We start from the raw sequence: 13,950 nt of genomic DNA on the forward strand, positions 1-13,950 counted from the left end.
TCGATGGCGACGACAAAAAATCGCGAGAATTTTAAAATTCGAAGTCTGCCGAATTTCAACTTTCTACTCAAGCCGCAAATATGAAAATGAGTGAGTCATTAATCGTAGGTCTCCTCCTGCATTGCTTATATGGTATCGGATACGACCTCGGTTTTCTTTTGGGATGGTCTCTTACGATACTTGAATTATGAATTGAAACGTGAGTTGGTTTTATACAATTTCACTTCGGAGATGTCCCGACGGCCGCAGGCTAGCTGTCTCGGAGATAATGATGCTGATGGTTTGATATTAAGAGACATATAACAGGTGTTTTGGTGGGGGTGAAGTAACGTAGAACTTTGAACTTTTTGTTGCATGTTAGATTGCTGGTAATAGAGGTATGTGAAATGTTATCTTTGAAGAAGAAATTAATTCCTTCGGTAATGAATTGAACGGAAATGAATATCACAGAAACACAGAATACCTTAAATCATTGAAGAAACAATTTGCAATAAATGTGCTGTTTGAACGTTATTATTATGAAACCAATAATTACCTAAAGGGTGTTTTTTTAGAGCTATAGAACTTTAAATTGCAATAAAACAACGATGGATTATTCGATTGACATGAATTTTATCTATCCGCAAGATAATCTTGTGGCATTACATTTTAAATATGATTTCTGGCATATGACTGCCACGGCTGGCTCGGATGTAGTCCAATCTGGACGTCCAATTTTCGATGACTTTTTCCAACATTTGTGGCCGTATATCGGCAATAACACGGCGAATGCTGTCTTCCAAATGGTCAAGGGTTTGTGAATTTTCCGCATAGACCAATGACTTTACATAGCCCCACAGAATGTAGTCTAGCTGTAATCACAAGATCTTGGAGGCCAATTCACAGGTCCAAAACGTGAAATTAGGCGGTCACCGAACCTGTCTTTCAATAAATAAATAAAATAAATAAATAAATCGATTGTGGCACGAGCTGTGTGACATGTTGCGCCGTCTTGTTGGAACCACAGCTCTTGGACATCATGGTTGTTCAATTCAGAAATGAAAAAGTTAGTAATCATGGCTCTATACCGATCACTATTGACTGTAACGTTCTGGTCATCATCGTTTTTGAAGAAGTAGGGACCAATGATTCCACCAGCCCATAAAGCGCACCAAAGAGTCAGTTTTTCTGGATGTAACGGTGTTTCGACATACACTTGAGGATTAGCTTCACTCCAAATGCGGCAGTTTTGTTGGTTGACGTAGCCATTCAACCAGAAATGATAAAAGATAAAATGGACGTAGTGCGCGATACGTATTCCGCACAGAACCGTTATTTTCGAAATAAAATTGCACTATTTGCAAGCGTTGTTCAGGCGTGAGTCTATTCATGATGAATTGCCAAACCAAACTGAGAATAAGTCACTTAACAGCTGTTAAATCGGTCGTCATCTTGAACAGTAATGCCAACTTAAAGTTATATACCTCGAAAAAAAACACCCTATATAAGGATGTAGTCTGGTAAGCAAAAGTAAGTCAGAATAGCGAGAGGGATCCTCGACAATGTTGAGAGATTAGCTTATGAGGACGTGCCCTAATAGAGCATTTGATAATATTATCAAATGCCCTACTAGAGCATTTGATAATATTATCATATACCTCTACATTCAGTTATGTATCATAATGCCATTCTAAGAATATCTAGGCTAGAGAAGATACAGGTAATGAGAGAATTGATAATATAATCCAGTCAACATGTGCACACAAGAGCCCCTTACAGGAAACTATTGATTTCTTCGAAATTATATATTTTTTGTGACGCTGAATCCGAATCTGAGGCTTGCCACCAAAATTTCGTGATGGAACTAGGAAAGTATTAATTTTTCGTGAATGATATTCCTGTAATGAAAATTTGGATTTGAGTACCTTATTGTATAAATACGACGACGGTATCATTTCCTAAATATATTCTTTGAAATTAAAGGAAGAAATGAACTAGAATTTCAAAAAATGATTCTGAAAATGCTTTTTCTATAAAAAAAGTGGGTTTTCGCAGAGACAATAAAATAAGCCAATATTCAATTATCCTTTGAGCCAGAACGGTTTTGTACTTTGTCATTCTCGAAATATCGATATTATCCGAGTTATATGCAAAAACCGTCAGAAAATGAAATTTCTTTCAATGTTTTCGCGAAATTTTGGTGGCAAATCTCAAATTCAGATTCAGCACCTCAAAAAATTGAAAATGGAAAAAGAGAACTACCCGAAAACTTTCCTGTGGAAAACACATATTGAGTGGACTAGGTCCTCTCAAACCAAATACATCTCATAACGAACTTGAAATGATGAACAAATGGTTCAAAAACCACAACAGGAGCCAGAGCTGAAGTATCTGGGACAGGCATCAAGTGCTCTGTATCGTTAGACTCATGTTCCAGTGTCTTTTAGGCAACATACCCGCTATCGGAAGATACGTGGAAAAGAACATGTCGAATAGAAATATGATATACCAATTCAATCTGATGGTCAAGCTAGTGCTATAACGGTATTCCCATATTTTCGATTCAAAGTTGATATGGCTGTCCGAAAAAGAATGAATGAATTAGACAAGATAGTAATGCCATTTTTAGGATACTTGGTCGCTAGGGAAATGAAGTAAATAATGAGGAAATTACACTCTCCAGAAGAAGGGATACGAACGTATTTCATTCGTTTGGATCATTTTTGCTGTATAGGAATATGAAGCTATAAAAAGATTTTCGAAAGAAGGAGGAAACCGAGAGAGAAATTCTTTGCGGAATCTTTCAGGGTTGGATCACTGAAATCTCAAAAAAATCACAATAACAACAGCTTCTACCAGTGAAGAATCACTGGCTCCCTCACCGCCTCAGGAGAATAGGATCATTAGAAACTGATGAGTGCAGAGAAGGAGGAAAAAACTTCTGATGATTTAGTAACAGAATGCGCCGCCATGGAAAGCCAAGACAATGCTTTGGACGAGAAATTTATAGCAGTCAGGATGTAGCCCTTTTGAAGCCATCTTTGAGTCTGAAAGTAATTAGAAATTAGAAGAAGGTGATCAATGCGAGCTGTAGATAGTGCAGTAGTGACAACACCTCTAATATGTGGCACAATAACGTCTAAATATCATCAATCCTTATTAAGGAAGGGCTTCTCTTGATTATTCGAAATATAATGAAAAGATATAAATATAAAGAGTATATATTACAATTAAACTGAAAATAATTCTATATATGTGTACACACGCTGCGCAGGCACATGCGCTCTGCATGGTGATATTCATTACTATATATACTATGGTTTTATAGTTATTTATAATACAAGTGCAGAAGGCATTGATATTCTTCCACGAGTTCAGAATTCAAAAACGAGCCACGAAGTGGCGAGTTTTGGAATGAACGAGTGGTAGAATGAGCCTTCTGTACGAGTATTATACATTATTTTCTCTAATTCATTGCATTTTCATTGAAATTAATGAAATATTTCCATAAATATAATTTAGTGCTTTTTGCATTGAAAAATGTTGGTTGGCAGAACTGATTTCTTTAAGGCAAATTGATGAATTGACAGATAAAGCCGTGGCGGAAAGTTCGGAGTGCCAACATAGAATAATAAAATATAACCATGAAAACTGTGCGTTTCTGATATATTCTCGCACGATTTTGTTCTACAAGATGTGGAAGAATGAACGGAATAACCACAGAATTAGAGAAAATATATTATTATCTATGTATGTTTAGGGTGGTCTATACAAAATCCCTGAAACTATTCGTCAGATTTTGCCTAATGGCGAACCGACTTACCTAAAACTTACACCCAAAAATTTACGAAAAATCTCTACACCACAACATTACATTCAGAATTAAATTATTTTTTCAATGAAGATATCAAGTGAGTTTCTGTATTGTAAAAATTTGTTCATGTATAAACACCGTTAACTTTGAAATATGTATATACTTATCACCAAATGTACTCAATACCTCTGAGATGAAAGATTTTACTGAAATTAGAATAGCGAATCGATTCTTATTCTAACTTCCCTCTTTAACCTTAATACTTTCAGATTCCTAAATGCTTGTTACTTCATTCGTGATATCGAACGTATTTATTTAAATACCGAATATTAACGATAATCCGCCTTGGACCATTAAAAAACTTTAATGGATCTCTCACATAAGAAATTGAGCAATATCTAAATCAACATCTCCATTCACAATAATTCTTTGTATGGAAAGATGCGTTCTATACCTCAATTATTTTAACTTTCAAATACGTGTGAGATGAAACAATCTTCACCTTATATCTTATTTGATGGTGCAAACATAATTGTTTGAACAATTATTTACATGTGGGCATAACTGTTTGCATTGAGCGAGTAGAATTTTGTAAAATATTTGCTCGTTAGAGAAGATTAATTGAAGAAGAGATGGTTATGCAGTACATATATTTGAATCTTTATTCGGATGACTTTAGTGACGTGTTATTTGTCATAAGAAGTATATCTAGAAGTTTTTATTTTCAAATTGGATTGAGCATATTGAAGAAGTATTTATTAATAGATGAAAGAAATCAATACTTTTGAAAGTAGGATGATTTGTTATATCTATGGAAGCTTTTCTAGGTACCACATTTAATCTTGACCAATTTAGCTAACCTTGATATTTCCATATATGTATTTTAAGGTATTTGAGCCTGAACCTCGAAAACTATATGGGAACCCAGTGTCAACTTAAAAAAAATCGAGAAAAGTAGCCAATAGCACCCTTGGAGAAGACAGAACTGTATATAGTTATACAGGAGAGTCAATAGTGCTCGATCAGTCGATAACTCCTGTAAATTTTGGCCTAGGAGAATTATTCAAATTTTGACGGAATCGAAAGCATTGGTTTGTGTATTTGTTCACGGAATACATATTTATATTGAAGGGTCTCCTCTTCATCCAAACAAAATTTTTTCCATCCTTCGTCTTCAGCTCAGCTTGAAAATTGACAACCCTCAACTTCTTAGGCCTTTAGGTCGAAAAGGACAACTGAAAAATGTCATGAAAACAAATGTGTAGCAAATTAAGTTGTAAATCCGACGTTTCTTGGAATTTGAAATTCGCGTACTTCAGTGCTCAGATAAGAATTTTAAACCGAAAGAGACCGTAGAGCCAAATTTCCACTAAGGCATTTCAGTGCAGGAAACTTCGTTTTTGAATTTTGAACTCGAAAAAGAATATCAATGCCTTCTGCACTTGTATTGTGCAGCGGTTTCATGTTTCCCACTAGGTCAAATGTTTCTGTAACGTTTGAATACCATGGACTGGAATGATATTCAGCAATTAAGTACTGGTAGCTGAAGTTAGAAGTCTCATATATATGCTAATTGATTTACTGGTACCTACCTATATATAATAAAAAAATGCTCGTTACCAAAATACAATCCAATTGTCTATAATTTAGTAATCTTGAGCCGAAAATGTCTCTAATGATGAATTCAGATTAGCTGATGACAAATTTGTTAGCGAATTCTGTCCATTTGGTAGTGAATATAAGAAGAAATTAACTAGAAATCGACATTGCTGCGCTGGCTCAAATTTGTCACTTTTTCACTCTCTTAACGCCAAATATCTAAATATTTGAAGTATAAAATTGTGAATCAATATATAATTATACCTACATTGAGGCAGTAGCTGCGAGATTCAAACCTGGACCAATAATCATTGAAAATTCTCACTCAGAAATCATACGATATAAATATATTTATATTCGAAATCAAAATGTATTAGAGCTGGGCGAAGGTATTAAAAGAGTTTTTCTATAATGATTCTGAAGGTTTATTATTGAAAATGATGAACTAAAGTATAATGTTTTCGGTTGAACTGAAATGAACATGAAATTCTTCCTTGAAGAAAAAAATATATTGATAATTTGTTCAACTAGATTTTGCAATGATCCTCTACATGTGGGGAATTATTTTTGTATTGAATATATAATGGTATAATAATAATAAGTGCTAAGATCCAGTCGCATCTTCAGGTCTTAGTTTACCTACTTGATAACCTTATTTTCGAATACTTCAATGATAAAATATAATACTATTAATACTTCATACCAATTGAGACAAAGGACTTATTGATACAGTAATTTTGAATATCATGAATGTACTAAAGCTGACTTTATTTGACTCATGATTCATTCCTTAATAAGGTGGTGTAGGAAATATAACAAATGAATTAGCTTCGATTAGCTTATTTGATATGATTAAATGAATTTTATTTTATTCACACCCGATTAATCTTTTGATTTAATTTTATACTTGATCGCTCTGAATATTCGTTAAGGAGCCGAATAGGGAGAATATTCCATTAACAATTTTTTCTTGAAAATTTATAAAATGAATGTATTGTTGAATTTTTTTTCACCATAACCTTGCAATTTATAAATTTCTTCAGTAGTCTGGGGCGGTCAGCATTATTGAAGAAGAAGTGAATTCAATTCTGATATTTGCAATATTTTCAGTTAACTTAAAAGATGTATGAGTGCGATAATTTGTCATTTATACAGAGTGAGTCAAGAATGTGTACCGAGCTTTCTGGGGCTGATAGTACATTGAGAAATGAGTATAACGTAGTTGGATGAATAAACTTATGGTCCAAAATGCATATCAAGGGAGATATATCCTTAAAGAGTTGATAAAATTAAAAAAAATTTCTCCGCATGACTTCTAAACGGTGAATGCTTCCAGATAGAAATTTCGTGCAAAAATGTATGTTTTTGAAATACTTTTTTTTTTATTACACTTTTACATAATTTTTTACATCACTTCTTACAGTGCTTGAATTAGAAAATTTCGAGTTACTGCCTACCAAGTAGTATTTTTCATTTTTCCCACATTAAAATTTTTCGGGAAAAACTTGGGATATCCAGAACAGCCGCAATGTTATAGAAAAAAAAGAACATTAGGATAACATATAATTTATAACATTTATAATTCAATGTACAATCATTTCCAGAAAGCGCGGTACAAATCTGTGACTAATCTTGTATAATTTTTGGAAACAAATTATCACTTCTTACAGAGCTTACAGAACATACTAAGTAGTGTGTTTTCATTTTTGCCACATTAAAATTTTTCGGGAAAGACTTGGGATATCCGGAAGAGCAGCAATGGTATCGAAAAAAAAGAATATTAGAATAACATATTTTATTATTAGCATATTTTTTTGTTCGATCCGAACCAGGTGTTAATTAAGAAGTGTAATAAAAAAATATATTATAACAACATATTCATTTATACAGGAAATTTCAATCTGGTAGCATTCACCGTTTAGAAGTTATGCGGAGAATTTTTTTTTATTTTATCAACTTTGGAGAGATATATCTCTCTTAATATGCATTTTGGGCCAAAATTTTATTCTTCAAACTATACTTGTTTTGCAATGTACTATCATTCCAGAAAGCTCGATACAAATTTGTGACTAATCCTGTATAATTTTTGGAAACAAAACATCACTTCTTACAGTGCTTGAATTAGAAAATTTCGAGTAACTACCTTCCAAGTGGTATGTTTTCATTTTTCCCACATTAAAATTTTTCGGGAAAGACTTGGGATATCCGGACCAGCAGCAATGGTATCGAAAATAAAAGAACATTAGGATAAGATATTTTATAATTAGCATCTTTTTTTGTTCGATCCGAACCAGGTGTTAACAGCAAACCCCCCAGGGCAGAAATTGAACGAGACGCACAGACTACCCAACTACATGAATTTATTTACAATGACGGTGAGAGGTTGTGACCCGAATTTCTCTTAAATGTTAAATATACAAACGTACATGAACATCTAGGAAGATGTCTTTTATTTGGGGGAACTGATTACATAGCCGAAGAAGCTCGCACTATAAAAGATGTTTATCAGCACAGTCTCTTCATACACTCTCCAATTGTCTTACCAACATGAAGTACCTCGTGGTGGTGAGTACTCTTTCTTGAGTTAATTTAGCTTAAGTCGGTACGAAGCAAGTGACGCTAGAGGGCGCTTCATTATAGTGTGTGTTCGAAAAGTGCGATTACCTTCAGTGGAATATGTGCGGTAGCACCCTTTACGATAAACAAAAGTTCGATTTTCGGTTACGCTTTTCCATATACAAATTTTTGAGCTTGATATAACTTCATCAGGATGTCTCTAATTATAGAATTTTGAGCTGGGGGTATTCTCAAACGAAAAGGGCGTAGAAATGGCGGAGTTCTAGGGGTTATTACCTCCCCCACCCCCAAGATTTTCAAAATGAAAAATTACAGAATTCTCGCAAAGACGAAGTATGAAAATTTTGCCATAAAATGAATCATTGATCATTTTACCTTCCTTTAAAATTCACACGGCAGTAAAAAATCGGACCCTCTTACGGTTTATGAGTTTATTATCGCTTCAAAGATGAGTACTTTTATTGAACTACGAGCACGTCCATGTCCGAGGTTTATTATTTTCCTTTTTCTATCCGCTTTGTTGGCCTTTTATTTGCTATCTGTGATTTTTGTATTCGTCATCGGTATACACTAACCCATTGTTTTCGGTTTTTTGTATCATTCTCGTCATGAAATTTCAATACTGTAAACACTAGAAACACCCTGTATCTCGAAAACAAAGAGTTTGCGGGCTCATATTCATGGAACTTTTTATTCTTAAAATCACCCAAGGAATCTCTCATTTTCCTTCGTAACTCTAATTCAGTATAAGGTAAAAACAACCGAATTGGTAATAAAAAAAATTATTTCGGGTAATTTGGTTCAAACTTCTTTTTCTCTCAGATATGAGTCCGTGGTCAAATTCAACTATGTCCATCCATCCGTCCGTAACGTAAACAGAAAACCTAAAAACTTTCTATGAAGAGAATAATAATAATAATCTGACTAGGGGTTCCGTAAAATTTGAGCATTCAATTTTTTTTGTGATTTCAAAACAATTCGATGAAGATGAAATTTCTCAGCTAAATGTAGGATGAGAATTTCCAGCCTCATGCAGAATTTATTGTTCATCTTGCCTCCAGAACCCGAGAAAATTGAAGAAGAATATCGAAAGAATACCTGAAATTTCAGTGACGAAACATACGATCAAGTTGAAATTCTGAGTTTATACATCAAAGAACAATTTCAAGCTTCGTCCAAAATTTCGTGTTTATTGGGTTTTCAAAACCATAAAAAATTCAAAGCATAATATACAAAAGAAATTTATATTTCAGTGTTAATTGAGTTAGAATCAATTGCTCATTATCCTCTTCAGAAAGAATGAGTAAATGATTTATGAGGCAGCATATCATTAACGTTAAATACTATTGTGAGAAAAAGTACCGGGAATTATCAGGTGAACGTTTAATCAAATTAGCAAAATATTTTATTACGCATTTTGATGAATAGACTTCAGTACCTTCACAAATAATTATCTATCGAATAAAAATGGGTTCCTGGATGATAGTTTGAATTCTGGAAATAGAATATAGTTGACCGGATCTTTCAGTTCGCGAATACGCATCTTGTCGTGTCACATTTTCAGTACTTCGACACACAAAATTTATTTCTTTTACATGGTAAAATTTAGAACAGAATTTTTTGTTGGAACTTTCATCATTTATGAAAATCTCAACTCGCCGCAGATGATCTACAGAAATACGGCACTGTTGAGAAATCAAATGTACGATAACGTTTAAATTCAAGAGAATGGAAGGCATTTGTGCTAATCTAGCTATGAAAAATACATATAATTAATTCAAGTAAACTTTGTATATATAATTTTCTGTTATTTTCTCGACATCTCACATTAATGACATCAAAACTTTTTTAGTATGTCGTTAATTATTTCCTTGAGTAATTATTTCAATCAAACACAGAAGTGGTGAAGAATCTTACGTACAATATACTTGAGAAAATACAGTTTTTACGCGAGTTGTTCGAAAAAATCTTGAATAGGATGTTCCCATAGAGTGAACGTCATACAATTCCGTTTCTTGAAAATTATCTGATTAGTTTGTATTGACGTATGCGATAATATGTTTCGAAATGTAAAAAAAAATCATAGAATACCTTCGTTGTTTCTCAACATACAATCTTATCGGATTCAACTCAAAGAAAAATTACCATTATAATTGTATCGCATTGTTTTCACAAATCATAATAGTTGCTGTTATTCCCTGTCGATTATATTTTTGAAACGACCTGAGAAATGTTTCTTGAATACAGATTAGTATTTGTGTTTTCCAAACCGAATAAAACTTTAATGCGGTATAAAAACCAATTTTTGTATCTAATTATTTGCAATTTGATCTTTTTTCACAAATGATGGAGTATGCTAAATGAACGTTTTTTTCATTAATGTATTAGTTTCTACAAATTCCGAAAGTATGAATCTTTAAAAAAAAAGTCGAAAAGTTGTATCTCGAACAAATTGAAGGTTTTCAGTGGAAATAACGATCCAACTTTTTATCCTTCATTCACAACACTCATCAACTGCATAAAACATTCATATGTAGTAATAATCGTCTTCCTTATCAATATAGTATTCCTGAAAGGTCATTCGTAGATCTAGGAAGCATTTAATGGTAATGGATGATGTCCTGAAATATTATATACACTTCAACGACGTGCAATTTTTAATCTTTACTTTCACAGTTGCATTTCAACGTATTATCCAATGGGATGTTTATATAATTTCAGACTTTGTAAAATATTTCCTGATGATAGAATATCTCGCGTTATTAGTTCACAACTTCAAAACGGAAAGATCAGTTCGATTTGACGACATAATGAATTGCCTTCAAAGTGACGCCTCCAGAATTATATGAAAACTGCAACGAAGTCAGTCATTTTTCGAATATATTTTGAGAAATCAACTCATTTACTCGCGAATCGATGTTTTTCTATCAACTGAACACGGTTGCCTTAAAGTAATAATTTGTGTTTTCGAAAGAGAAAAAGTGACGGAGTCTGATCAGAGGAATACGACCAGATTTTTTGAGTTTTTGGATTATAAAATTATAATGTAATAAAATTAAAGTAAAAATTTGTGTTTTCGAAACAGAAAAAGTAACGGAGTCTTCAAAGAGAAATATGGTGATGATTCGAATAGGTTTCTAGAGCTTTGGATTATAAAATAATAAAGGGCAGCTGTGCCAACTTACTGACAAAATGAATTTCAATAATCGTTCTGGTCTTGCAATTTCTCGTGAATAACGTAGCTGTAGTTAGTCAATATTTTCATAGATAGCTGTAGGTAGTTAGGTACTTATCTGAAATGCATATTTTATCTACCCATAAAAGCAGGTAAATATTGCAAGATCTCATGAATATCTCCATTCGTATAAATCCGGAATTAAATTATAAGAAAGTTTTCAGAGAAAACCTTACATTTGTCCTTTGCCAAATGACAAGGGGTCGTAGGAGAAATTTTCTATCGATAGATTGCAAAATATCAATACCTCCTCCTTCAGGCATCAATCAAACTAGTAGAATCCTACACGGTATGGTGCAAAGTCATTTGCACAATCAATATATCAAACCGTGACGGTGAAAGTGATTATCCCGCAGAGGCCGTCATTAACTTTGAACTTCTGAAACCAGACTAATTAACCATCATCTTTATCGAAACCGACATGACATGAATTTAATTTATCCCTTTGAGCTATCTTCGCCATTTGAGAAACGATTTAAATAGTAGTTCTTTGTTAAAATTGAGTTGTTTTGGTGAAGAAGTGTTCGGTAAAATATAATATTTTTTGAGAGTTCTGAATATCATTGGCGTTATTAAACGTAGCCTATTTGGTTGGTAACAAATTCTGATATGATGTTTAATGACAATAATTACAAAGAAAAAATTCTTCAACCTTGTCCAATTATTCACAAAAAAAAAATTCCATGATGCAATAATGCAATCTTACTCTTACTTCCTGATACAACGGTATTTTTCCAAATGTATAAAAGTAGTTTTTATTCCAAATGCTGGAATGTTTTCCATAACACATTCTTTAATATCGAAAGGAGCTCCTCAAATGATGAGACTCATTAATTAAGAAGTAAGTTAGATTACAAAAGTAGCAAAATGACGTTGTCATTCATGGTTATTGAACTTCAGTTCTTGAATTGAATAAAGGCACACTTGAGAATCCTTCAAGTTCATCCATAAGTCAGTAATGAGTAGAGCTGCGCTCATATGTTTTGGACCGATATTTCCAATTATAACACTATGGAATCATATTGTCCATAGCTTTTCTCGAAAATCGATAAGCAGATTGAATATTCTCGAATTAATATACCTATTCAATTGAAAGAATATTGAGACATAATCATATGCACTTAACTCTTCAGTACTTAGCTTGATGGATAGGCTGAAGGCTCTCTAAATAAACTTATGTCTATTCTCTTAGTAAAAAGAATTTTCATGATCCAATATTTTCTTTCAGATAACCACAACTCTACTTGCTCTTGCCAACGCAAAGCCACAGTACAACTACCCAGCACCGCAACGCCCTCAAATACCAAGTGGTAGTTATGGTGTCCCGGGAGGCGGTATAGGCATCACCGGAGGTGGAGGCTTCATTGGAGGATCCACAGGAGGTGGTTTCATTGGAGGAGGCAGCATTGGAGGAGGTAATATCGGAGGAGGAAGTATCGGAGGAGGTTTCATCAGCGGAGGAGGTAGCATTGGAGGTGGTTCATTTGGAGGTGGCTCAATTGGAGGTGGTTCATTTGGAGGTGGTTCCATTGGGGGTGGCTCAATTGGAGGTGGTTCCATTGGAGGTGGCCTCATCAGCGGAGGAGGTTCCATCGGTGGTGGATCAATTGGAGGAGGAGCCATTGGAGGCGGTGGCGTTCTCGTACAGAAGCACATCTACGTTCATGTAGCCCCACCAGAACCTGAAGAATTCAGACCACAAAGGCCAATTTCTGTCGGACAAGCCACCAAACACTACAAAATCATCTTCATCAAGGCACCAACTCCACCCACCCCAACCGCTGCATCTATTGCTCTTCAACAACAGAACGAAGAGAAGACTCTCGTTTACGTTTTGGTCAAGAAACCCGAAGAAGCTCCAGAGATCAGCATCCCAACTGCTGCCCCAACTCAACCCTCAAAACCAGAAGTATACTTCATCCGTTACAAGACCCAAAAGGAAACCACTGGAGGTGGTGCTATTGGCGGAGGTTCTATTGGTGGAGGTTCCATTGGAGGTGGTTCTATTGGAGGAGGTTCCATTGGAGGTGGTTCAATTGGAGGAGGTTCAATTGGAGGTGGCTCTATTGGAGGAGGAATAATTGGAGGAGGCTCTATTGGAGGTGGAATAATTGGAGGAGGCTCTATTGGAGGTGGATCCATAGGAATCACAACTGGCACTGGAAGTTCGACAATTGGAGGTGGAAGACCATCGACGAGCTATGGACCCCCAGGTCACAGTGGACCTTATTAAGATGAGATTTTTTGAAGTTTAGTTTATTGTAAATAAGCCCACAGATGTATATTTTTATATTTATACGTAAGATTGACTAGATGCATAAGAAAATTATGGTGACAAATGAAATATAATATTCATGTTTCTTTATTTTCATCTTTAGATTAATCATAACAATTCCCGAAAACCTAAACCTCATCAATTCGATATTTCTTTGAACTGATATCTCTATAGCAAACCACAAACAGTTTTAAAATATAATAGGTACTACGTATTGGCAGAATCAGGAATGAAAAAGTTTTTTAGAAAAAAACTTTCCCAGCAAAAATATTCCAAAAAAGTGAGTCCGCGTCGCAACCGTCTCATTTATTAAGAATTCCATAAACTTATGAACCCTTGAGTTTTTACCTAAGTTATAGCTTATTGCTGCAATTTTTAACAAATGAGCTATCTAATGATGCAATAAGAAAGATCATTGTCTTGAACCCCAATATGCAAATTTTCAGCACAAAATTATAATTAGTTTCCATA

At 34.3% G+C, this 13,950-nt stretch overlaps 1 protein-coding gene across 1 annotated transcript; it reads left to right on the forward strand.

Annotated features, from left to right (window-relative positions):
* Positions 1-7,825: 7,825 nt before the first annotated feature.
* Positions 7,826-13,569, forward strand: LOC123673955 (serine, glycine and glutamine-rich protein-like). The gene is made up of 2 exons (XM_045608737.1): positions 7,826-7,957; positions 12,433-13,569. Exons 1-2 carry the CDS (start codon positions 7,940-7,942, stop codon positions 13,435-13,437), a joined length of 1,023 nt encoding a protein of 340 aa, XP_045464693.1. The 5' UTR covers positions 7,826-7,939; the 3' UTR covers positions 13,438-13,569.
* The last annotated feature ends 381 nt before the right edge of the window (positions 13,570-13,950 follow it).

The sequence above is a fragment of the Harmonia axyridis genome, chromosome 2 (genome assembly GCF_914767665.1).
Source record: "Harmonia axyridis chromosome 2, icHarAxyr1.1, whole genome shotgun sequence".
NCBI lineage: Eukaryota > Metazoa > Arthropoda > Insecta > Coleoptera > Coccinellidae > Harmonia > Harmonia axyridis.